Consider the following 27,586-nt stretch of genomic DNA (forward strand, 5'->3'; position numbering starts at 1 on the left):
ATTATTTTACATCTCAAGAAAGGCTATTTTGTGAGTCCCTAAGGAAAAATGATCCCAGGATTAAATCTTCGGGTATTCTGGCTTAGACCCAGGAGAGATTTTAACCTGCTCCGAGGGCTGAATAGACTATATCCACTCTGAATGGTTATCTGTAAATATTACTGTTGCTGAAAGATTTCTGAACAAGTTTAGGAAATTAAGGAATAGATTCTCTAATTTTCTGTAGTCTGCCAGCATGTTTCAAACCTATAGAGCTCTCTTAACACCAGGTGTTCTAAAAAGTGAAAGGGGCCTATTTGTTAACTGTAAGAGGACAAAAATGCAAAAGGATAAAAGAGGTGGAAGCAGAAACCAATTTGCTGAACTTGCTAAATTACACAATTTGCCAAAAAGATAAGTGAATTTCTCATTGCAGTAGTAGAGAAGCTATTTTTGCAATGAAATGTGTGTTTACATCCAAGTTTCAAAATTACTTAGCAAATAACTCCCAGTAAATGTGATGTTATAAATTTTAGCTAAATTATATGTTCTTAGATTTTTTGATCTTTTCCAAGAGTTGTATATAAAATACATCTGTTAAAATATTATTTTACATATTTTTGACATACATAGACAATAAATGCCTGAGGATAGATACAATAAATTTATCGTTTCTTAAATATGATTTTATTATTGATGAATTTTGATTCTGAGATGGCAAGGAAAATGAATTTATGTCCCCTGAAGTTTTATAGTCACTTTCATCTAATTTTTGATATGGTAGTAATTAATAAGAGATGACAAGAAATTGAGTGATTAAGGATTGTTCAATAATATGATGCATTAATAATGCATAAATTATATATCTAAGTTAATTCTCTCAAAGTATAAAAGCAATTTTTAGACCGTTTGTAAGCAAGTCTTTGAAAAATTAATCTTTGCTTTGAGAGAGCAATATAGCTTGACATCAAGGATTTCTCTTATTTCCGTGTAGGAGGAACCTTTTGTCATGGTCTCTGAAAATGTCCTGGGTAAGCCGAAGAAATACCAGGGCTTCTCCATTGATGTTTTGGATGCCTTATCTAACTACCTGGGTTTTAACTATGAAATTTATGTTGCACCGGATCACAAGTACGGAAGCCCACAAGAAGATGGGACATGGAATGGCTTGGTAGGAGAACTAGTCTTTAAGGTAAGCATTTATTTGTGTATTTATCACGTTTCTAAAGGCTGAACTATAACCCATGGAAGCTAATTTCATATAAAATCAATGCAAGAGAAAGCATTAGATTTGAGTGCAAAAGTCTCAGCAAATACCATTTTATGAACTTTATGGCAAGAAAAATTGATGACAAAATAAAGCTAAATTTTAAAATATTTTCTATAATAAAAAAGTATCTAGAACAAGGACTTACCTTTGCCAAACTTACACTCCAAACGTGTTGTCAGTATATGATACATGATGAAGTCAAAATGCAATTTATAAACACAATTCGTGTCATTGTTTTCTGTTAAAAATGCAATGTTATTTGCAAAAAATATATAAATAAATAAGATCCTGATTGCTTAGGAATTAATCATTTAGTTTTGGGATCTAAATAAGGTAAATCTATCCTCACATTTTTCTCCTTGTTCTTTCAATTCTCAGAGAGATGTTTAAACTTCTCCATTTCTTTTTTTTTTTTTAGGTTTACATCATTATATTTTGATTTCTGTATAGGTTACATCATGTTCACCACCCTAAGATTAATTACAATCCATCACCACACACATGTTCCTAATCATCCCTTTCACCCTCCTTCCTCCCCTCCTCCCCTCTGGTAACCACCAATCCAAGCTCTGTCTCTATGTGATTGTTTGTTGTTTTTATCTTCTACTTATGAGTGAGATCTTACGGTATTTGACTTTCTTCCTCTGACTTATTTCACTTTGCATAATACCCTCAGTGTCCATCCATGTTGTCACAAATGGCTGGATTTCATCATTTCTTATGGCTGAGTAGTATTCCATTGTGTATCTATACCACATCTTCTTTATCCATTTGTCCCTTGATGGGCATCTAGGTTGCTTCCAAGTCTTGGCTATTATGAATAATGCCGCAAGGAACATAGGGGTGCATGTATCTTTACGCATTTGTGTTTTCATGTTCTCTAGTTCTTTATGTCTATTTCTGTCAGTTTTTGCTTCATTTTTCTGAAGCTCTGTTATTAGGTGTATACACATTTTTAATTATTATGTCTTTCTGATGAATTGTTGAATAGTCAGGTTTAGGTCTATAATTTTCTATTTGATTTATATGTGTCCCATTTTTTTCTTCTGTTCCTTCTTGCCTTTCTTTGGGTTAACAGAATGTTTTTAGCATTTGATTTTATTTCTTTTCTTGGCTTTTTAGCTGTACTTCTTTGTATTTTTATTTGTGTTTAGTCTAGAGATCGTAATATGCAGTCTTAGTTTATCACATTCCATCTAGATTAATATCATACTACTTCACATTAAAAAAAGTAATAAATTTACACAGCAATAAAATTCCATTTACACCCACCCTATCCTTTGTGCTATTGTGGTTGTATATTTATATTTTATGAGCTCCACAGTAGACTGTCATAGTTTTTGATTTAAACAGTCAGTTGTCTTTCAAAGGTATAAAGAGGGAAAAAAAAAGACAGTTTCTGGTATTTAATTACTTATCAACTATTTCTGGGGCTTTTTTTTCCTTTCTACATATCAGAGCTCCTACCTGGTTTCATTTACTTCAACCTGAAGAAGTTCCTTTAGAATATCTTGAAGTACAGTCCTACAAGTGGCATATGCTCTCAACTCTAGTTTACCTTAAAATGTCTTTGTTTATCCTCATTGAATAATATTATTAGTTTATATAAAACTCTGAGTTGACAGCTTTTGTTTTTTTGTAGATTCTTTTTGTCTTAATGTTTTCAAATAGGGACATTGCTGGTTTTGATTCATATCTGGAAAGAGCACCGAGAGTCACAGAAGATAGTCACTTATAATCAAAATATATGTTTCCTCATACTTTTCTTTTTAACCTTCTAAGGGGAAAATTGTGGATAAAATTTTATTATTCCTAAAATCAAGTCTCGTGATTTTAAAGCAAGAGCAATCTTTTATTTCAAAAATCAAATTTATTCAACAATTTTTCATGCAATAATAATTGTTTTTTTATTGAGATATAATTGACATATAACATTATATTAGTTTCAGGTTTGCAACATAATGATTTGATACATTTCTATATTGCACAAGGATCACCACAATAAGTGTAGTTAACATCCATCACCACACATAGAGTTTTTTTAATGTTCATCACTTTCAAGATGTCATTCTCTTGTCTTTTGCCAAATATTGTTTCTGAGGAGCAGTTAGCCATCATTTGTACCTTTGTGCCTTTTTTTTAGTGTAGAGGTGGCTTTTTAAAAAATTCTCTTCAATTTTGATGTTTAACTATGATGTGCCTAGATGTGGTTTTCTTTGTATTTATCCTGCTAGGGGTTCATTGAGCTTCTGGGATATATTTCACAAAATTTAACAAATTTTGACAATTATTTCTACAAATATTTTTTCTACTCTCTTCCCTGTCCCTTCTCTCTTTGAGGCTCAGAGAAGATTCAAGTTAGACCTCTTAAAGTTGTCTATAAGTCACTGAAGTTAAAATATTTTTACTCTCTGACCTTTAGATTGGACAATTTATCTTGATCTGCTTTCAGGTTTATTGATTCTTTATTTGCCATCTCCAATTTTCTAAGTCCATTAAGTAACTTTTTTATTCTGGATAGCTAATTTTTTGGTTCTAGAATTTCAATTTTTAAAAAATAATTTCCCTTTCTCTGCTAAGATTCCCCATCTTTTTAGTAATTATGACCATTTTTCTTATAAGTCTTTGATCATGTTTATAATAGCTGCTTTAAAGTCTTTGTCTGCTATAATTTCAACATCTCTGCCATCTCAGAATAAATTTATATTGACTACTTTTTCTGTTAACCGTGGATCACATTTTCCTAGTTCTTCACATTTCTGGTTCTTCACATTTGATTGGAACTGAACATTGTGGTTGATACGTTGTTGAGACTTGTGATTATGTCTCTGAGACTGTATACCCTGAAGAGGATTGATATTTGTCTCAGCAGGCTATTAAGTTACTGTTTCCCCTGACCTTGTGGAGGTTTGGTTTTATACATTAAGGCAGGTCTTTTTGATTTTACCTTACTTCCTAGGGCAAATCCCTTGGTGTTGGCAATCTCTTTATTCCTAAACACAGCTGTCTAGAGTTTCTGTGCAAAGCCGACGGTTCTCATCAAGCCCTTCTGATTTAGAGAGTCTCAGAATTCACTCTCTATCTCCCCTGTCACTGGAAGCAACTATAACCTGTTCAGCTCTTTTAGCCTTCTAGATATTGTTTTCTGCTGATCTTTTAGAGTCATCCTTACGCATGTGCAGTTCAGGAGTCAACCAACGATTTGAGGGAAGTTTACACACATATTCTGAGGCTCATTTCCTCTGTGGCTCCCTCATTTCTATGATTCCATTTTCGATTCCTGGCCCCCTGGCTGCTTCAAACTCCATCCTCTGACACATTAAGCTAATAAATAAGACTCTCACTTTCTGCTTGAGCTCTAGCTCCCCCTTTTCACCTAAACTGAGGTGGGTCCTCAATGAATAAGCCATATCAAAGTTGTTCTCACTCAACACAGTTACCATTTTTCAAGGGCTGAATACCCTGTAGTTTCTGCCCGCCTTTGATTGATCTCCAGTCTTTTCAATTTTTTTTAAAACTTTGATGCAGAGGGCCCAGCCCCGTGGCTGAGTGGTTAAAGTTCCACACACTCTGCTTCAGCGGCCCAGGTTTGGATCTCAGTCACAGACCTACTCTACTCACCAGCCATGCTGTGGCAGTGACCCACATAGAAGAAAATAGAGGAAGATTGGCACAGATGTTAGCTCAGGGATAATCTTTCTCAAGCCAAAAAAGAGGAGGGTTGACAATGGATTTGAACTCAGGGCAAATCTTCCTCAGCAAAAACAAAAACAAAAAAAATTGATGCAGAATTTGTAATTATTCTTCATTGGCTTAATCCAATAAAAACTATTTCATCATCGCCAGAACTGAAACTATTTCTGAAAAGCTTAAAAGTATTCAGAGATCTAAAGGATCTAACTAAGTTGTTTCTAAGAGGTGGAGAAGAGAAAAAAATAAAAGGTTTTGAAGGCAGTGGTGGGAAAATAATAAATCTGTTTTTATATCCTATAAAACCTTACTGGGTTCAATTTATTCAATAACCAATTACGTATGGAATTTTATTTGAAAAACATTAATGTCAGTATTTTTAATATAAAAGTGAGAATAATCAATCCTCATCCCTCTTATTAAAATCATGACAATTTATTCCTGTATTATAAACCCACAAACCCAATGTTCTGCCTTTGTATTTCTGAGGGGTCCTGCCTGAACTGAACGTAGATAAACAATTATGTTAAAATAATGTAAAAAAAAGAAAACGGCATTATACAGATTTATTCATAGAAATAGTGAATAAAATCTTTAAGAGTTATTATGCAAACAAACTTCACTTGCTAAATGCAAGTTAACATTAAAAAGCCTTAGAATTAGTGTAATGTTGGTGCTGTTTTTAATTTGGTTTGTGTGCTTGCTCCAGCTAGTTAAATTTTTGAGACTAGCTTCCTCAACTATGAAGTGAGGAGTGTAAGTACGTTAATGGAAAGATCACTTCCAGGTCTAAGTTTTTAAACATTTTTAGGATTTATTACATAACAATCACACATAAGCAATAGTATGTTGTCCTTCATAAACAATCAATTTAATTGTTTTCATTTGCATGTAAGAGTGTGTTATTATTGTATGATAACTTAAAGTTCAGCAGGGTCCTTTTACAAAGCAAAAACTCAGGCTTAAAGAAGCTAACTGACAAATGTATGATTTTCAGCCAGAAAATCTATACAGCTATTTATTGCAGCTAGATTTTTATTTTATTCAAGAATTTGTTTAGCCATTCTGACTAGGCTTTGAGAAATACTTATTAAGCAAGTAGAGGAGGATAAGCCTACATAAGAGTTTGATGGAGCAGGCAGAGAGACATGAGGGAATGTGGGGTCATGAAAGCCAAGGGAAGATACCATTTGAGAAGGAAAGGGCAGTCAACATTACAGAATGACTACCAGGATGTTGCGGGTACAGAACATTCTCCTTAACTGTATTCTGACTAGTATCCAGAGAGATGTAACTTCTAATTTTCAGCAATTTAAAATGTCAATTCAATTATACAAATAATAATGCAGTAAAATATCATAAAGTAATGTAGGTTATCCAACAAGATACATCATATTAAAACTTTTATCAGGCTTATTTAGCCCTGTAAAGCAAAATAACACTATTGAAATGGCATTAATGTTATGACAGAGCTCCAGAAAAGTGAGATTATTATTGTTATGAATTTTTTACTAGTGTAGACATTTTTCATGAATCTAAGTGCATTTTAAATAACAGTAAATATTGCCATTGAATACCTCTATTTATGACAATAAGACTTCTAAAATTAACAAGATTAATTGTCTGCCTTCCTAAGGGGAAACCAAAACTAAAAGAATGTTTCCCAGAGTCTTTGTCATGATAATTATGGACAGACCATCACATTAAAAAAGAGTCAAAGAGGAAACATGGAAAGTTTCTGAGTTCACGTGATTGTTCTACAGTGATTTCCAGGGGTGGCACTGAGGCTTCAGAGTTGGGTTGATCTCGTGTTAAAGGATCTTCCAATGAAAACTAGATGTCGGAGGTTCAGTACATACATAATTTTTAGAGTGAAAAGTCCACCCACAGAGAGCAAATGATTGCCTAAATGTATGTATGGAGTCTATTTAAAACCAAGAAGGTAGCAAAGTCTCCTCTCTTCCTTATCTGCCTCACTGCTTTTATAACTTTCTGCAATTAATATACTCTTAAAATTTATGAGAATACAGATCTGGCCAAAAGATGTTTCAATATGAAATAGATAAATGAGAGGTATGTTCTACTCAGTAGAGGAGAAATTGTTGAGTCAGTTAATGTGGCTGAAAAATTATTTTCTCCTGGTTTAAAAGGGAAGAGCAGAAGTGAGAAGATTACAGAGAACTTTATGTAGGAAATAAGTATATCAACTGTAGGATAGAAGTACAAAAAATTCAGAAAACAAAGAGAGAGCTATGAGTTAGACAGCCGAGTATTCTATTATGTCGTCCCTTGGGGTGGCATTCTTTCAAGTCAGCAGCTTTCAAAGTGGGGTATGCATACATTAGGGGTATTAGAAGACTTTCCAAGGGGCAAACCCTTACAGGCAGCTTGATAGGAAATAAATTTCCATTTTCTTAACTCCTATAAGTAATCATTCCTAAAAAATGATCTGCCTGAAAACATGACCCTGGTGTTTCTTATTTCCCTCATCCTTCATACAATTGCCCTTCTCCTACTTTGTAAAATAAAGGGCATCTCTTTCATGCATGCACAATGTTTTTATGACACATAGCTCTGGGTGTAAATATTCTCTGAAGCACCAAACTAAGGGACAGTGGAAACATTGGTGTCACTACAATAGATTTATAAGTCAGATGGTTTAATCTAAAAAAATAAAAAGCAAAAGTAAAAGAAAGAAAAAGAATTTAAGTTGTCAAATGTTACATCATTTAAAAAGAATATTTTTGATGATAGATTACTGTGATTTTCCACGTATAATATGAAAGGATTTCAAATAATTGAGTGACATTGCTAAAAAAAAACAAACAAAAAGCTCCTTCCATTTCCATCTATTCATTCCCATGAACAAGGTTTCTATAAAATGAAAAGAACATAGAAATCTAATCTTGATGCTAACTCCTACGTTATTCAAACCATAATTAATATTGACTCATGGAATATTTGAATTAGTTGAAAAATAAAAGCTCCATCTATATCATAAAGAGCTGCATTTTTAATAAAGTTTCACTTTTATAACTAATGAATCAATATACATATTTTATAATACTATAATTATGACTCATGCTAGAATAAATGTTTTACACCTAAAACTTTATGGTCACAGGCTACTCAATAAAGATTTTAATTTTAATTTGCATACATATTTTGATGCAAAAAGTATAATTTGCTGAACAAGAAAAGACTTTTAGCATGCATTTATTTAATATTTGGATAAAAATTTTATGAGGGTGGAGTGGAATATAAATACAGTTCAAAGATTAAACAAAATGATATAAATGTTCCACCTATTAGAGAAAAGTAGGGGTTCAAATCACTATGATATTTAGATTCTAATGGATACATTTTAAAGAATGACTTGACAATTTTATTCTAAATTGTCAATATTTACAACATAACACACGTAAGTCAGTTTCCAGTCAGGAAAACAAAAACCATTCCTGGAATTTCAAAGAGAAGAGATTTAATACAGGGGATTGATCACAAAGGCATTGGAAGGAATGAAAGAGCAAAAGAGAAGGCATAAAGTGCAGATAACAGGAGCTGCTAATGCTCTAGTTGACTGCCTACCTGCCAAAGAGGTGCCCCTCGACCAGGGCTGGAATCGCCAAAAAAATGCTGCCTCTGCCCCAGCTGCTGGAGTCAGGAATCACCTCCTGCCGGTGCTGCTACAGCCACTGAAATAACCATTCAAAACAGAAGGTTCTTCTCTTTCTTAGGCCTTCTGACATCCTCAACAGCTTCCCTCTGGTGGAAATTAAGAGGAAGCCAGATAGCAAAGGAGCCTGGGAAGTGTAGTTCACAGAGTCCTTTCCCTGAAAGGCTTGTAGTTCGTAGCAGAGTAAAGATGGTAGGTGTGGGCTTGAGCGACAACAGGTAAATGACCAGTACTGTCTAGAAATCACACCCTTTACGATTGTCTAAACAAATGTAAATTTAATATGTCAATTATAAATGTAAAGAGGTGCATAGTTTAAAAATTCGTTTGGGGGTTATATGCAGAAAAAGCTTGATATTTCTTCACCCTAACTGATATCAAGTGCTAAATTATATGGCAGGAGTGTCACCTCTAAGGAAAACAGATACAATAATGGAATAAAGCCAGAACCCAAGAAATGCAACAGAAGGAAGAACAAGTAAACTAAATTGTAGATCTGTAAAACTGGGATAAAATATTTATACTTAGCACGCAACTGATTTATAGTAATGTTTCAAAGTTAAAACATAGCCCTATGAGAAGCCTGTCTCCAATTTCTAAAATTCTAGATCAACTCTGGGCTTTTTTGTCATTTCTCCCACCCATGTAGTTCCATAAGGGTAAAGAACCTTTTCAAAGGTAGACATATCATAATATGGAAGTTGATGATAAGGTACTATATAGTCATTATAATGCCAGTAATGTCATTTCCTATGGAACAAAGGATCCCCAAGACTAAACAGAAGAAATCACCTACGTTGGGCCACACAAGTGTCCTAATTTTTAATGGTTGACATAAAGTTTGGCAATTCTTTAGTTTTAATAGGTAAATATATTCCCATTTTAAGTATTTTAATTCATTAATGCATTTACTACAGAAAACATATATTTACCTGTAGGTTTTATAAATATTTTAAAACATATACCAATTAAATATTAAAGCCATGGTCAAAGCACTGTAGAGAAATGCAAGTATAAATAAGATAAGGTCATCTATAACAAATACATTTCATTGATGGTCTCTATGTTTTATGCACTATGTTAGGCACTGGAGACACAAAGACACATAACACATGGTTCTTGCCCTTGAGGAGCTCTTAGCTTAATGGGAAACAGACATTAAACTAGGTAACTGCAATACAATGCCGTACGTGCAATGTTAGAGACATGCATGGGACACTAAGAGAGCTACGAGGGTAGAGTAAAGTAAACTTTCTAAAGGAGGAGATATGTGCGCTGATGACAGAATGACAAGAAGTAATCATCTAGGTAAAGTGGGATTGGCAGAAAGCAAGGGATGTCTGCTGACAGACAAAAGAGCATAAGCAAAGGCAGAAAGGTGAGAAATAGTGCGGAGAGCAGGCCAAGATTTAGGAGGCGTTTATAGCACTCCAAGCAAGAAGTAATGAAAATCTGTCCCAAGGTACTAATAATGTGAGTGGGGCGAAAAATAGGGAATTAGAGACATAAAGGGGGTAAGATCAACAGAATTTATTGGTTAAGGTGAAGGGAAGGGAGGAGTCAAGGATAATTCATAATATGCATAAATAAAAGGATGATGTGTAGCTAATTGAGAAAGAGATTGCTAAAATGGATTTAGAGAGGAAAGGGATGAGGTCAATTTAGAAAAGGATGAGTTGGAAGTGTCTGTGGGATATTCACAGATATAAAGGACTCAATGCTTGCCAAAAAGGCCCGATCACAAGAGGCATGCATTAGGGAGTCATCAGCCTATGAGTGGTCGTTAATAGCATACATGGGCATGAGATTGCCAGAAAGAAAACACACAGTAAGAAGATCACTGGGTTGATCTTACGATGAAACCTTGATGAAGACCACCATTTAAGAATTGACAGAAGAGTTTATGAAAAAATAAATAAATAATTGAAAAGAAGTCAGAGAAGCATGACCGGAGCAGAGGAGAAGAGATCAGTTAGGCTAAGAGAGTTTCAAAAAATAAGCTGTGACTAGCCGTGTCAAAAAACTCCACTATGATATTTTTGGTAAGGACTATGATAAGGGCTATTAAATGTCCACTAAGTTCGCTATTTGGAAGTTGTTGATGACCTCAGCCAGAACTATTTTGGCAGCATGGTGGGGGAAGAAGCCAAATTGCAAAAGATTATGGAAAAACTTGGTGGTGAAAAGATGAATGTAGCATGTGTGTATATTACTCTTTCAGAAAGTTTGGGGAAGAGAAGAGAGAAAGAGATAACAGTTGGAAGGGTCAGTGGTTTTGGTGGAGTTTCTGTTATTTTGTTTGTTTTTAGATTAAGAGAAACTTGAGTATAATTAAAAGCTGAGAAAAAAAATAAAGAAGGAGAATTTAATACAAGAAAAAGTTAATATGTGAAGCATAAAGGTCCTAGAGAAAATAGGATAAAAGCTTAGATCCAGAATTGATTTTGTTGGCGTAAATAGTCTATGGGAGAGTGGGAGACTTGGAAATAGATATTGAGGGAAGTGATAGTGACTGCTAAATCAGACTAGAAAAAAAGATGGATCAGTGGTGCTGAGGATTGAGCTGAAGTTTATATAAGACTGACACTTCATTTCTACTTGTCTGCACAACAGTGTGACTTTCTTCAGCTGAGATTAAATGCCCGGTGTAAGAGCAGAGAAGATTAAAACATCCATATCAAGGTTGAGATATGGTGGATGAACTTGGCAAGGAAATTAAGTGAGATGAAAGAAACTCTAAAATGTTCAAGGAAGCATGGTCATGACTGCGGAAACAGACTTGAATAAAATTTTGGAAAAATTGATCAGAATGTCAAATGAGATTGAAAAACAGGTGAACTGTAAGTGAAGATAGAACAGAGCTCTTAGGTTGGAAAGAGGTAACCAGAGACTGAAATGTAGAAGTTCTAGTGATGAAATATAAAGTTGACCTTGTGGGTCATGGCAGACTATCAGAGGAGACAAAAGGAATTGGAGTTTAAAATGGCCCAAAATTGGGTGAAAAAGGGAGGGATGAGTAGGTGGAGCACAGGGGGAGTTTAGGGCTGTGAAACTATTCTGTATGATACTGTAATGGTGTATACATGAAATTATGCAACTCTCAAAATCCATAGAAAGAGTGAACCCTAATTTAAACCATAGACTTTAGTTGAAAACATTGTATCAATATTGGTTCATCAAGTGTAACAAATGTATCACACTAATGCAAGATGCTAATAATAGGGAATTTGTGCTGCCTTAAGGGGGTGGGAGAGGTAGCATGCCAGAAGGAGGAGGTGGTATATGGGAACTTGTTGTACTTTCTGCTCAGTTTTCCTATAAACCTAAAACTGCTTTAAAAATGAAGTGTATTTTTAAAAATAGCCCCAAATGATTGTTATAAAAGACATCTACATTGATACTGACATCTATTAGGAGGTTGGTAGGTTTGGAGGTGAGGAGGAGTATTGAGCTAGGTCTCAAAGTTTTCAGTGCATGAGAAGAAAACATTGTGAAGTCTGTCTGGGGGAGGTGATAAGACAAGTCCCCCTCAGAAAGCACACATGTAATTGACAAAACAAAATGAAATGGAGATAGCGTGCAGAGAGTCTCACCAATAAAGAGCAAAAATCAGGTTCTTTGAGTATCTGAGAAAACAGGCAAAGCTTCATGGCCTCTAGGAAATCATGAAAATGATGGAAGTGAATTCTCATTCTGTGGAATAGGGACAAATTTTTGCCCAAGGCATCCTCAAGCTCTTGGTCTTTTTCTATGCCTCCTGTTCATCCCCATCCCGACTCTCTCTGATCCTGCACGTGGGTAATGGGTTATTGCTATAGAAGGTCATGGCATTTGGCTAAATTCACTTCGGTACCGTAGTAGCTAATGGTGATAGAACCTTCACTGATTCTCCAGTGTCCTTTAATTCATTAGGTATTGATTCTTTATTTTAATCTCCACAATGGTTATTCCATACTTTTCAAGTCACTAGTCCTAGTCTCACTTTCCATCCTTGACACTCTTCTCATTTTCAGTTGTCGAAGCTCCTGGTTTACTGCAAAGGCTGTGAGAATCTAGTGTGTGTCCCTTGTTTTCTTAGTCTTCAACCAAAATCTTTCTGCTTATTCTCTCATCCTTAGTGGCCACACAAAGGCATTAGGTTGAAACAGACATTAATTGTGGATACTGGTGACGCATTCTAGCCACGTGAGCCTAAGAGAGTTTTTGAACTCTTTGAGTTGCAGTGTCCACATCTGTGGAATTAAGCTATGGGGAAGATTCACCGAGAAAATGAGTTCAGGGATGTGTGGCAGGGAAGGCAAATAGCCTAATCTTGTCTGCTGACTCTGATGGATTGGTAAACTCTTCCTCAGGCTCTCTGTTAAAAAACATATAATGAGTTCAACATATATTTTGAAGGTAGACTGACAGGATTTGCTGATAAATTAGAAGGTGAAGGTGAGAGAAAGAGCAAAGCCAATGATATCTACTCACTCAGGGCTTTATATTTTATCCTTTCAGCCACAGCAGCAGAAAAAGACTTCCTCTGTTCCCACTTTTCCCCAGCTCTGCTCACTACCTTGCTTCTAGCCATGGTCATCTCTCCCCTGGACTACAGCTATAGAGTTCCAATTATTTCCCCTCTTTCCACTCTGACTGCCTTCAGTGTATTCTTAACACAGCACCCAGGGTGGTCCAGTCACTCCTTTGCTGAAAGCCATTTGATAACTTCCCATCCTACTCAGAGTAGAAACCATCCTTAAAATTATCTGCATACTCTGCCCTGCTAACTCCCTCACTTGCCGTGCTCCAAGCCCACAGTCCTGCTTGTTCTTCCTCACACTTGCTCAAATTGGCCTTTTGTACTTCCTGTCCCATCTTCCTAGAATGCGCTTCCCCGGATATCTCTGCCTCCACCTCATTTTTTTCCAATCTCTGCTGAAAAGTTATCAGAAAGGCCTTCCCCAGCTGCCCTATTCAAAACAACTTCTGCCCTGTGCACTCTCTCTCCCCTTATCCTGTTTTATTGCTCTTTGTAGCACATATCACCATCTTACTATGCGCCTACTTGTTCATCTGTCTTCCCCTGCTAAAACGTAAGCTTAATGGGGGCAAAGATTTTATGTTTGCCACTGAAACCTCAGTATCTGAAAATATTTGTACATAAAAGAATAAATAGCAGTCACGTGATCTTCTCAGACACTTTAATCTTTTCTCGAATTAAAATCTTTCAATGGCATCTCATTGTTCTTTAATAAAATCAATCAACCCACCATAGTCTGCTAAGTTTGGCCTTATCTAAAAGAAGTTTCCATCTGTATTGCAAGACTAAACTTTAGGCTTTTGCTCCTATCGTTTTAAGCTTTAGGACCATTGGTTACATAGCTCATTATTTTCAGTCACTCCCACTTCACTACAATTGAAAGTGGGACCAATTACTGGCATAGGGAAAACTAAGGAAGGAAATATTTGGGTGGAGAGTGGGGAGTGTGGAATCAAAACCAATATTTAGAAACGAGTAATAATAGTAACCAACATTTTTAAATAGCCAAGTGCAATTCCAAAGCTTTATTGGCACTGACTCCTTAAATCCTCATAACAGTTCTATGAAATAGATATAATTATTATCCTCATTATGTAGATAAGAAAACCCAGGTACAGAAGTTTAAGTAACTTGCTCAAGGTCATATAGCTAAGACATAGGAAAACTAGGATATGAGCTTAAGTTGTTTGACTTCAGAGCCCATTCTCTTAAATTGTGGATATACCTCCTTGGAGCTGTTGAAACAGAAAATGAAATAAGTACTTTAATATGTGAGTCTGGACTTCACGTGAGGGACCTGGGGTGGACATATTCATCTGAGGCTAATCAGCATAGAGGGAAACTTAAGTTGCCCCACTATCTTTCTTTACTCCTATCTCTCTTACATCTTCAATCTCTTGCATGTCCTTGCTCCTTCCCCACTGCTTGAAAACAGGCTCAGGAATTCTCTATCTTAAAAAATAACCTTCCTATATTTTCTAAGCTAAATTAATTAGATGTCTTTGGTTGCAAATGACAATCCAATTGAAGTGAAAAGATAATTTAATTATTCACAAAACTGAACTATGCAGGGATGAGATCCAGGCTCGTTTCCTCAGGCCTCGATATCACTCTCTCCATCTCTGAGCTCTGCTTCCCTTTGTCTTATCCCAATTCTCAGGCAGTCTCTCCGTTTTTTGTCAGCAAAATAACTTCAGCTGGTCCAGACTCAGATTTCATCCTCTTATCTATCCCAATATTAAAGTAGATTCTCTTTTACCAACAGTCCCAGCAAAGAGCCTCAGTTCTACTCACAGTTTTAGCACTGAGACGGGCCAGGGGCGCGGTGCTCTCAGTGCCAAGCCTGCACCCATGCCTCCTCGGGCACTGAGGGCAGGAGGAGCTCCATGTAAAACACTTGGGGGAAGCGTGCGGGCTGCTGATTCCCCAAGAAAACTGGGATGTGTTACCAGAGGATGGGGAGAGTGGATACTGGACAGACAAAACAAATCTGCCAGAAGCTTAAAAATAACGGGATGAGTTACATGGAAACTATCAATAGTTACATGCACACAAAAATTTAAATCATCAATAAATCAAAAACTTTAATAACTACATTAAATTACAAATAATAGGCTGGAAAATATTTGCAAATGTGTGATGAATTGTGAGCATCATTGCTTCACTGCTACATGAAGAGGTCAAAAAATCCATAAGAAAACATTAAGATGCTGGTAGGTAAAGCTATATAAGATAAAAACTTAGAGTTTCAAAAGAAGAAACTGATAGCAATATGAATCTAAAAGGAAATCTATTATAATGGAGTAGGGCAATTAATAAGGTAAAAAAAATAAGGAAAGTATATGAAATATGAATTGTTAGTGTGTTTATAAGGAAAAACTCCGACTCTGTATTACATAACAGAATTATTTGGTATACTGTGCTTCATAATAAAAATTAGAGGCACGCATTTTAGTCAGTGATACACTTGACCTCACTGGCAATTAACATAGGTACCACAGAGAATTAAAAAATGTAGTTTGAAATTGACCAAATAATAATTATTAGCACTTATATAGAGCTTACTATTGCTGACACAATTCTATGTAGTTTGCATCTGTTAGCTCTCAGCACTCACTACAACCCTCTGAGGTAGATACCTCTGTTATCCCAATATCGCAAAGGATGAAACAGGTTAGCGAGAGGGAAAGTAACTTCCCCATGTCACTCAGCTAACTTGTAGAGAATTCATGATTCAAACTCAGGCAGCCTGGATCCTGAGTCCAAGTGCTCAACCCCCTTACCAGTTTACAGACAGGAACAGAGTTCTAGTGTAAGTTTGGTCTGAAAAGCATTTTAATAAACCAAGTCACATGGCAATGAGGAAAATAATACTTAGAAACAGTTCAGCACAGGTTTTTAAGATCTGCACATTCAAAGAGCGTTCAGCTGGAGTTTGGATGGGTATGAGTAAAAGACAAAAAATAGGATTATGTAGAGTAGGGTTTGGGGAGTAACTAAAAACATTTGCATCCCTAAACTTTTCAAAAAATCTCACTTCTTTTTCAAAAACCTGTCTCTTCTCTCCCTTTCTAAAAAAATTAAAACTTCTTAGAAAGGCATGCATTATTTTCTGCAGTCTATGTCTCACTTCCCTCTTACATTTTATCACATTCCATATAGATCTCATTCAGCTTCAATCTGCCTTGGCGGTCCTTACCCACTTCAGCTTCCTAAATTTTCCACCCCAGCTAAACTCATGCTTGTCCCATAAGGCTTTCAGACCATTCCCATCTCTTGGTAATCCTGTCTTCTGAGTACACCTTTTCCACTTCTTTTCAAACTACCCTTTTGGAACTATCTATTTATATCCATATATAAATATAGATGTAAAGAGAGAGAGAGACCTTTTCTTTTCATAGTCCCTCTTTTGGGTAGCCAGAAGGCTCAGGTTGTGTTTACTTTACTTTGTATGCCAAGCAGAATGCCCTATTTTCATCCTTTCATCCCCACATGTTTCTGAACGCATGCTATATTCTGGGCACGGTGCCTAGCAGCATAGATACAAAGGAATGGAAGACATTGTTCCTGCCTTCAAAGATCTCAGAGTGTACAAGGAAGACAAATGTGTAAATAAATAATTAAAACACAGTGCGATAAATGCCATAGGGTAACGCATACAGGGTGCCATGGCAACCCAGGGATGGAGTGGCAGCCTCTGCCTGGGGACTTGAAAAGATTTCACAGAAAGGGAGAAATTTGAGCTAAGTCTTGAAGATGAGTAGGAGTGTAAGAGGCAACAATAGGGATAATTATAAAAGCATGTTTGTGGTGCTAAAGAGTTTGGACTTTATCATTTAGCCAGTGAAAATTATAAAAGGTTTTTACATAAGAGAAAAATGGGATTTGATTTATGTTTAAGAAAGATAGCTGAGGTAGGGCCAAGGATGCAGTGGCATGAGGAAGGGAAAAAAGACAAACTTTTTTTTTTTTTTGTGAGGAAGATCAGCCCTGAGCTAACATCCGTGCTAATCCTCCTCTTTTTGCTGAGGAAGACCAGGTCTGAGCTAACATCTATTGCCAATCCTCCTCTTTTTTTTTCCCCAAAGCCCCAGTAGATAGTTGTATGTCATAGTTGCACACCCTTCTAGTTGCTGTATGTGGGACGTGGCCTCAGCATGGCCAGAGAAGTGGTGCGTCAGTGCGCACCCGGGATCCGAACCTGGGCCGCCAGTAGTGGAGCACGCGCACTTAATCGCTAAGCCATGGGGCCGGCCCGGCAAGCGGTTTTTTCAACAATCTAGAGAGGAATAAAAGAGTGTCTAAACTAAAACAACAGCAATAGGAGATTAACAAAAAAATAATTTTGAGAAAACAGTCAATATTCTAAGATATAATTACTAGAACTTGACAACTTGACAGAGAAGAGAAAGGAGATGTTGAGACTTGTTGAGAAATTTATCAGAGGAAAATGAGAAGATGGACACTGGATGACAGAAATAGGGAATACAAAGGAGAGCAGATTGGGAAAGGGCGACAGAAATACAGAGCTTGGCTGTAGAAATTTTGATTTTGTGGTACCTGCAGAATATTCTAATGAAATTCTCTAGGAGCAATTAGTAAATGTGATCTGAAACCCATGTGAATGATGTCTAGGGCCAAAAAAACAATTTAGGAAATATAGGTATTCCTCTCACCTTCATTACAAAAACTAAATTGGAAGTGTTGGATTAACATGAAGGTTGTGCACAAAATGGTTATTTACCATCTTAAATTATTGCACTTGTGCCTGGATAAGGAGGACTGGTGTTGTTAATTTTGTCACTAAAAAAGACAAAAAAGTTAGAGGGAGGAGAGAGCTCACTTTGGGAGGAGAGTTCAGAGGACCTGAGAGTGTCGTGAGCTGCCTCCTTTCCCATCGGCACTGAGAGGGGGATGCTAGGGGCGGCTGGAAAGGCATCAGGCATAAAGATAGGCCATAGAGTTGGGCTTACGTGCCACAGAACAAGTTTCAGGATGTACAATAGTTATCATCATTCTCATCTCCATCCCCTCAGAAGTCAGGTTGGAGATGATTCTCTTGGTCTAGAGAAGGCAGCGGTAGTTAGCTAGGACAAAGGCCAGAAGCTGGCTCTTGAGCAAGCCACCCCCAGGGATCAGGAGAAGACAGTGTACGAGGAGTGATGCTTGTGGATGAAGAGGGTCCTCTGCTGGGTGCCTGAAGACCGTCAGACACTCCATGATCACAAAATATCTTACATATTTCCATTATACCTTTCCGTTACTGCAAACTAGTCTTCGTGTGTGTGTGTGTGTGTGTGTGTGTGTGTGTGTGTGTGTGAGAGGAAGATCGGCCCTGAGCTAACATCTGCCAATCCTCCTCTTTTTTTGCTGAGGAAGACTGGCCCTGGGCTAACATCTGTGCCCATCTTCCTATACTTTATATGGGACGCCGCCACAGCATGGCTTAGCTAGCAGTGCGTCGGCGTGCGTCCGGGATCCGAACTGGTGAACCCCGGGCCGCCGCAGCAGAGTGCGTGCACTTAACCACTTGTGCCACTGGGCCAGCCACAGACTAGTCTTGAAAATATCTGTATCCACCAATAAAACTTCACTCACCATAATACTTCTCCCCCAACATACACCTGTCCAGTGATAAATGCTTATAAGCCATGTGAAATGAAAAGGTGTCTTTGCAAAGGGAGTTGGGATAAAATGTGTGTAGAGAAAAAAAGCCCTTATAGAGACTTTAAATTGAACGGTGACTAAGGTTTTCATTCTTTAATTAGACTAAACACATTAATGGGTTGATTGAGTTTCCCAGAGTATGTCAGCTAGTCAGGAAAGAAGTTCAAAAAGTACATGTGGTGATAGGAATGCATGTTTGTAGGTTTGAATGGTGAGTGTTCAAAAATGATCCACTGGATATACATATAGGATGGAGCTGGAACATAGATGTGGGAGATCTCACAAGCTGTGTGTATGTAGGTAGAAGAGAAAAAAATAGCCAAAAATATTTGTTGTTGATAAGGAAATATTTTAACAGTGATGAAGGAGAAGGGTAAAAAGAGATCTGTGAAAGGAACTAAATTATATAGATGCAAATGACTTAGTGAATGGTTGTCGGAGCAACTTTCTAAATTTGCAGGTGATATTTAATTGGCAGACATTGCAAACAGTAAGGAGCAATTCAATCAGATGAAGGACTTGAATCATTAAGTACTTGGTCTAATAGATGACAAGCACAGGTAAGTAGTGAATAATAAGTCTTGAATCAAAGCTACAGAATAGAAAGTGAGTATTTTCCAAAGGGAATGATGGCTGTCCAGGAATGGCTCTTAGGTTTAAAGAGAACTTACAGGCAAGGACAAACAAAAATTCAGTAAAATATGTGTAGAATTAAAAAGATTTGGTGAGCTATAGGATATAAATTAACAGACTACTGCATCAGTCAAAGCCAAGGTGATATAAAGATTGGTGCTATGAAGAGAAAATCTCATAACTTGAGGATATATAAATCCTGAAATCCACTGTTGGCTATTGAAATGCCATCTATTATTTAGATTTTCATCTATCTCCGGTCATGGGTTAGGGGTAAAATTAATGAGTAACATAACTTCCAGGCATAAAAGAGAGTACAGATTTGGGTGAGACTATTCCAAGTAACTTTTAAAGAGCATTTCAACCATGAAATCCTATGTGATTCTATGGACATAATCTTAGGATATCGTGTTTAGATGGGCCATTTTTATTTAGGATGCTCATTCCATAAAATAATATTCTATGTTAGCCTGGAAATTATAAACATAGAGAAATATGCCACAAGTGAAAGAAGATAATAAAAATGTATTGCATTCTAGAAAGATAGTTGCTGCAATAGAGAATGCACCCCCTCTTCCCCTGTGTTTTTGCAATGTTGAGTACTTTAGCTACTAAATAAAAAGGTTAACTTTAATATTGAAGAGAAACAGAAACATCCTTTATTACAACATCAATAAATATTCACTCACATCTAGCGTGAATGCACCAACCAGATTTGAGGAATTTGTTTTAAATTCACGTACTAATATCAGGATGAATATTTGGAAGTAAAGCCATACCTTGAAAGATAATTCTGGGTTTTGTCTTGCCTGCCATTTGGATACTTTAGATTTTAATTGTTTAAGTCTTAATGATTCTGAGTTTTCTCTTTGTAATTTGATGATTTTGTAGTGACAGGCTTTAAAATAAGTAAAGATTTCCCTGATTGAAAAACAAACAACTGAGCACCTAACAAGATTCAACTGTATCAAGGGAGGAGGTGACCGCAGAGGCTCCTGATACCTGTGCGAGGACATCTGAATGTGTCTCTTACTCATTTTATATTTCACTCCACACTGCACAGAATCGCTAGGAGAACAGCCGGTATAGATGCATTTCTCATAGAGACAAACTGTTTCTGGGAGCCAGTTCTCTCTCATTTACAAAGAACGTACATTTCCCCCTGCGGAGCTCTAAAAACATCTATAATAGCGGTCTTAAGTGAATTCTAGAATGATTGAAAATTTTACTGTAATGAAAATAAAAATTCACTCAGTTCTAGTCATTATCCTTGGTTTGCCTTTTATTGAAATGTGGATTTGCAGTCTGGGCATTTCAGGCAGAGATTGCTTCTATATGCTCAACTCACAAGCAGCTTGAAGATGACTTCTCAGAAAGTTGAACAAGTCTCTACGTGACTAAAAAACTCTTTCTGGTGGTCCTTTCCTTTAAAGATGATAGCATTCCCTCTTGGGAATTGGAGAAATAGCATTATTTTTACATCGCTTTTAATGCTTCAGGGTAATGCCCGAACTCCTGCAATTTAGAAATAACTTGTAGCTTGCTTCCCACTTGGCATCAGTAAGCATTTACTGGGGCCTAATGTGTAGCTGGCATCGTGGGGAATACATAAAGTATAGAATACAGAGTGCTCGTTCTCCGCCAGCTAGATAGCTGGATGAGAGGTAGGCAGTGGGGAGAAAAAGGGAGATCCAACATACATCCAACACTTTCTTTACTCTCTACACTTCAGCATCTGGTGAACTCACCCAGTCTCCAGGATTTAATTATCATCTATAAATAGACAACTTTCAACTTTATTTTTTTGGCCCAGACCTCTCACCTGAACTGCAGACTTATATTTCTTACTACTACTCAGCATTTCCTCTTAGATGCTTAATGGGTACCTCAAACATAACATGTTCAAAGCAGAATTCCTGATTTCACACCCCCCAACCTGCTCTACCCATAGCCTTCCCTGTGGTAGTGTATGGCAACCCCAATCTTCAAGTTACTCAGTCCAAAGCCTTTGAGTTAGCCTTGACTCCTCTTTTCTCTGTTATACCTTGTATACTATACATCAACAAATTTTTCTGGCTATAAACCTGGAATATCCTAAATATGATCACTTCTCACCATTCCACCACTACCCACTGGTGCAAGCCACTATTTTCTTTCCTTCAGACTACTTCCATAGCCTCTTAACTATTTACCATGCTACAGCTCTTTCCTCTATATTCTGTCTTCAATAGAGCAGCTGAAGTGATTATTTAAAAATGTAAGTCAGGTCATACCGTACTCTCCCTAAAACCCTCTAATAGTATTCCGCCTTATTCAGTGTAAGAATTATTCAAATTCTTACAATTGCCTGTAATGCCTTCCATGCTCATTCATACACATATATACCCACCAGCATGTCTATTAATCTCTTTCTCCTAACTGCTTCCCCAGTATGAGTATTACTTAGAGGCAAATCAGAAGTCATAAAAATATGAGTAAGAAATAAAAAGCACATATATGCCAAAAGAAAAAAATGGAGCAATGAATAAATACCAGGTGAAGAGTTAGGACAAAGATTATATAGAAACCATAAAAGCAAAAAAGTTTATCAAATAGTGGGCATGGCATGTTCACCTATAACCTTGGGCAAACTATTCACTTTTCCGAGCCTCAGACCTGTCCTCAGTACAGGGAAGGTAATGATGCCTCTTGTACAGGGTTGTACAGCTAGAGTATGTGGAGGTGGACCCCAGGTATGTGACCTGAAAACGTTAAAACCTAGACTACTAAAGCCAGATGGCCTGGCTGATAGCTTGATATGGAAAAAACTCATAAAGTCAATGACTTCCTCACAATGACAGAGACTTTTTCAGGCAGTATACAGCCTGAAATCTATTTCTTTTCTGCCAAAATTTAGGATTGTGTAAACACACCTCTTTCTTTTACCACATAGCAAAGAGCAAGTAAGTCAACAGACCTTTGTTGGGCATTCACTGTGGGAAAAGCGGTGTGAAAGATATTTAGGGGGAGAGAAGACTATGAAAATAAAGCTCCTGCCTCAAGAAGTTTGTAATTAAGAATATAAAACAGGTATTGATGGGATAAGTACTATATGAGAGACACAGAAAAACAGAGAAAGGAAGGGTAATGGTAAGATCCAGGGGGTGAACACGTCACACAGTCAGGTAAAATACAAAAAATGGGGGAAATATATATTTTCCAGCATAAATATATAAATGCTGGGAAATATTATATATATATATTTAGGCTAGAAGAGAAAAGCTGGAGTTTGGAGACTAGTGAAAACTGAACTGTTCCTAGAAGGACTTTTAAATTAGATCATTATGTGAATGGGTGGGGAGCTTGTGAAGAGAGAGAGCTAGAAGGGATGGCATGCGGTTTCTGGGAAGAGGCTTAGAGATAAGACTAAGAATGACAACATAGAAACTAAACTAATAATGCTGTTTTGTCACTGTGGTGGTGTCAGAGATAACACATCAATTGAAATAATGAAAAATATTAATTTCTAGAAATATCAGTGTGGCAAGCTCCAACAAACTTTTTTCAATTGAATCTAATCTAAATTGCAAGATCAAACATCTATTGATTATAATAGGCAAGAAAAAGGAAACATTTTAAATTTCTTCACGGGGAAATAATTAAATTTATCAGAGTACCATCATAATCAATAAATACTGAGTACCTACCATCTGCTATCTATGTGCTAAAAATTCAAAGGTGACAAAAATGGTTATTGCTTAAAATTCTCTGCAGCCTTTAGAAAGATTAAATAGCTGTGTGTGTGTGAGTAGACTACTTGAAGATATTATATCATACTATATTTTCTAAAGTTCCATCAAATTTCGTAAAAAATATATATATACATGTGTATATATAAAAATAGAAGAGTCTAAAAGGACTTGCATCAATCTTGAAACAATGCTTACTTATGGGGAAATGTGGAAAAGACTGCTAATTGTCCTTAAATATCTTTTTCCTCCTTTCTTAGTAATATAGCTCCTGAATTATAGCCAAATACAGACTGCTCACAATTTACATTTCCTGGCTTCTCTCTTGAGCTAGTATGGTCATGTGACTAAGTTGTAACCAATGAGAATTAAATAGAAGTGTCATGTGAATCTTCTGGGAAATGTTCTTAAAGGGAGGATTCTTGTTCTTATTCTGATCCTCCTCACTCCTCCTCGCTGGAATGTCAGTAGAATGGCTGGGGCTCAAACAGCCATCTTAACCTATGAGTGGGAAGCTATATACTGAGGCGATCAGAACAAGGGAAATGAGTCTGATTCCTAACACTGGAAGCTTTATCAGCATGAGACTGTCAGCTATGGAACTTATTCTCTGTTGACATTTGAGTTGGTGATGTTTTGGGTGTTTCTTTTACTTGTAAGAGGAGAATAGGCTGGTTTTATATAATTTGACCCTTTAAAAACTAGAATGTATTTGTATATTGCTTTTACAATTTAATGTTTAAATTTATTTATTTTTCATCTTAGTTTTGCTTGTCTATGTTTTATAGATGGCAAACTTATTAGCCAGTGCTGCAGTATATAAATGTTTTTCTGTTATGTCTTGTTTTTACATTGGCCCATCTTCCGTATTGAGCTAAATGGACTCAGATGGTTTAACTTATCTGACAAATTCACACATTTTGCTGGCAATCCAAGTTAGAAAATTCCTTTCCCCACATTTTTAACAGTTAAAACTTAGAAAATGTTTTAACTTTGTAAGTACTTCACAATATTCACTGACTTCTGTTGTTTGAGCCCTGCCAAAATATCTCTCCTCTTAGGTCTCTACTGAGCTTGGAAGACATTTTCACAAATTATTGCATTATACAAATTTTAGAAATTTTTAGGACTTCTATTCACTTAAGATGTTGAAACAAACAAATATAAGCATCTACCTTCCCCTTTTAAAATCTCAAATGATATGATCAAACAAATATAACAATAGAGGAAAATTTAATATATTACTCTAAATTAAGCAAGAGTGCCTTCCATGAGCCAGAAGTTGTCAGATTTCAGGAAAGCACACTCCTAAGAAATTGTAGCTTTATCGAGTGACCCAGAAAAAATTCCATTAATTGCCATATTTGATATAAATATCAAATTCCAACAGAGATAAGACTGGAGTCCCAGCTCAAGTTGCAAGTCCATGGGTGAGAAGAGAGGGGAGGGGAGCGGAAGTGACTTTGTAAGAAAAAGGGAAGGAAGCAGATAACATGCATGAAGCAGAGCCAATATAACCTTCAGCAAGAGAAAGTTTAATACCAAGTGTTAATGTGCTGAACACAAATTTGAGACTTTGTAATCCACAACTGGCTATGGGCAAGTGGCTGAACGGTAAGTGTGCCAAGGTAGTACGCTGAGGGAAGCATTACTTATGGAGGAGGAGAAAGTAGAGAAGATATGTGCTCCCTAGAGCCATGGTGGTGAAGGTAAAGAGGGCAGTAAAAGAGGAAAATTATGAATTCTGTAGAAACTAAACAGAAACAACACATACCAACCCCCGGCAACCCCACAAACATTAAAGAAACCATGTTACTACACTGACGAAAGAAAGTACTGCTGAACAAGGAAACTTGTCTACAAATTATCCAGGAATAGAAAAACAATTGGACAAATTCCATTCAAAGCTACTCTAAGAAGAGCAGAAAGTATGAGTCATTATATTTTAAAAGTTGATAAAAGTTCTCCTCAAATAGACAATCACAAGGCAAAATAAAATTGTAACATAACACCCCACACTGAATTAAATATGTCAAACAAGCATTTGAAATTTTTTAAAAGGAAAAACAAACAGATTCAGAAATTCAAAAGCTAACCATTGAAATGGCCAAAATGACAAAGAAATGCAACAACCTCAGGGTATATATTGAAATAAAAGACAAAAATCATAAGACATAAATTACAAGTTCCTCAAAGGAGAATAAATTAGATTACATTGAAGAAAGACAAGGAATAAAAATGAAATAAAGAAATCAAAAGGGTCAGAGTGAAAGAATCAAAATGGAAAATAAGCAAAATATATCTATGTATATATTTGAAGTCTCTGACAAAAAAAAACAACACAATGATACAATTTATGTTTAAAGCTATAATCTAAGGAAACTTTCTGAAAATAAAAGAAAACTGAAATGTACTTAGTGTTCCTAGAAAAGCTGATCCAGGAGAACAAACTCTTAGCTATATCTTATTAGACTTAAAAGACAAAGAAAAAAAAATCCTCAGGGCAAAAAGATTAAATTATTTTTAATGGTAAAAAAAAAAATTAAATCACTATCAGACTTGTCAAGAGCAACACACAAAGCAAGCCAGCCCTGGAGAAGCACTTTGAGAATCTCAAAAAAGAAAGTGCAAGCCAAGGATTTTATATCCATCTAGGCTCTCCTTTATGGCTATGGAAAAACCAGTTTTAAATATACAAGCACTAAAAGAAAAGTGGACATTTGAGTACCTCCTGATGAAACTACTAGAGCATGAGCTTCATTCAACCAAGAGATAACAGGAGACACTTGGCAAAATGACTCATAGTGATCATTTAATATATTTAATTGTAGAATTGATACTAAAACAAGGTTATAAACATGGGTTAAATAATGATATGAAATCATCCTATGATCTAAAAATGAAAGGATGGTGTTAAACAATGGGAGAAAAAGTGGGAAAGAAAGGGGAAAGCAAAATGTCATGATTAACTGTAGTGTAGGGAGTAAGTGGAAGTCACAGATTGCATTTAAAATACAAAAAGCAGAGAGTAAAATGTTAAATGGGAAAAAGTAGAGAGTAAAGTTACTATAAAATGTACAGATGTAACGTTAACCACTGTAACAAAAGTACAAAACTTTCTAAATACCCAAAGGAAAAAAAATAGCAAAGATAAACCAAAGAAAAACACAGTGAACGTAACAAAATTCACACAATAATAAATAACATGAACAGTAAGATACATCTTTTGTGTGTATATGTATATACATATATATATATATATCTTAAACACAACATCCTGATAATATACCATCCTCCCAAGCACATGTGAACACTGACAAAAATCAATCATAGATTAGGTCTCATAGAAAACACCATTAAGTTCCATAGAGGGGATATATTACAAATAAATCTCTCTGATCGAAATACAATAAAACTAGAAAAAAACAAAAATACAAAAGTGTTTCCACTTGAAACTAAGAAAGCCTTCTATAAATGACTCTTGGGAGAAAGGAGAATTACAAACGTAAATTACAGATTTTTTTTTTTTCTGTGAGGAAGATTAGCCCTGAGCTAATATCTAATGCCAATCCTCCTCTTTTTGCTGAGGAAGATTGTGCCTATCTTCCTCTACTTTATATGGGACACCGCCACAGCATGGCTTGACAAGCGGTGTATCGGTGTGCCCCCAGGATCCGAATCTTTGAACCCCCGGCCACCCAAGCGGAGCGCGCACACTTAACCGCTATGCCACCGGACCAGCCCCTACAGATTTTAAAGTAGTGGTAATAAAAGTACAGATTTTAAAGTAGTTGGTAATAAAAACACTACATATCTGAATCTATGAAAAATGTTTAAAGGAGTGATTCATAGTCTTAAAAATCCACATACATAAAAATGAAAGAATGGAAATAAACATATTTAATTAAACCTCCAAAAGCTAGGAAAAGTCCAACAAACTTTAGCAGAAGAAGATATAAGGAAGATAATAATAAAAATAAAAAGAGAACGTTATATGGTCTGTAGAAAAAAATAGTAGATTAAATTAATAAGTTAAAGCCTGGGTCTTAAAAAATATCAACAAAAGAGACAAATCATTAGCTGATTCAGTCAAGTAAAAAATAGAAACTTAGACCAATTTCCACACAAAAAAAGGTTATCAAGGTACTATCCTACAGAAAAGGACCAGGCATAGAGTGTTTCACAGGTGAACTCACCCAGTCCTTTAGAAAACAGGTAGTTCTAATGCTTTTCCAGATTTAGGGAGACTAAGAGACACAACTAAATACAAGACATGATCCTGGACTAAATTGTTAGGACAAAAAAATATTGGGACAAATGACAAAGTTGTTACATGGACAGCAGATTAAAGTATGGTATCGACGTTAAATGTCCTGAATTTGATAACTGTGCCATGGTTCTGTTACAGAATATCATTGTTA

At 36.2% G+C, this 27,586-nt stretch overlaps 1 protein-coding gene across 2 annotated transcripts in view; it reads left to right on the forward strand.

Annotated features, from left to right (window-relative positions):
* Positions 1–27,586, forward strand: part of GRID2 (glutamate ionotropic receptor delta type subunit 2) — a 1,161,595-nt gene that overhangs the window by 838,565 nt on the left and 295,444 nt on the right. For both annotated transcript variants that reach the window (XM_058547512.1, XM_058547513.1), the window contains exon 9: positions 974–1,171. In XM_058547512.1, the coding sequence (XP_058403495.1) occupies positions 974–1,171 (198 nt within the window). The remainder of the gene's footprint in view (positions 1–973; positions 1,172–27,586) is intronic.

The sequence above is a fragment of the Diceros bicornis genome, chromosome 8 (assembly GCF_020826845.1).
Source record: "Diceros bicornis minor isolate mBicDic1 chromosome 8, mDicBic1.mat.cur, whole genome shotgun sequence".
NCBI classification, from domain to species: Eukaryota; Metazoa; Chordata; class Mammalia; order Perissodactyla; family Rhinocerotidae; genus Diceros; species Diceros bicornis.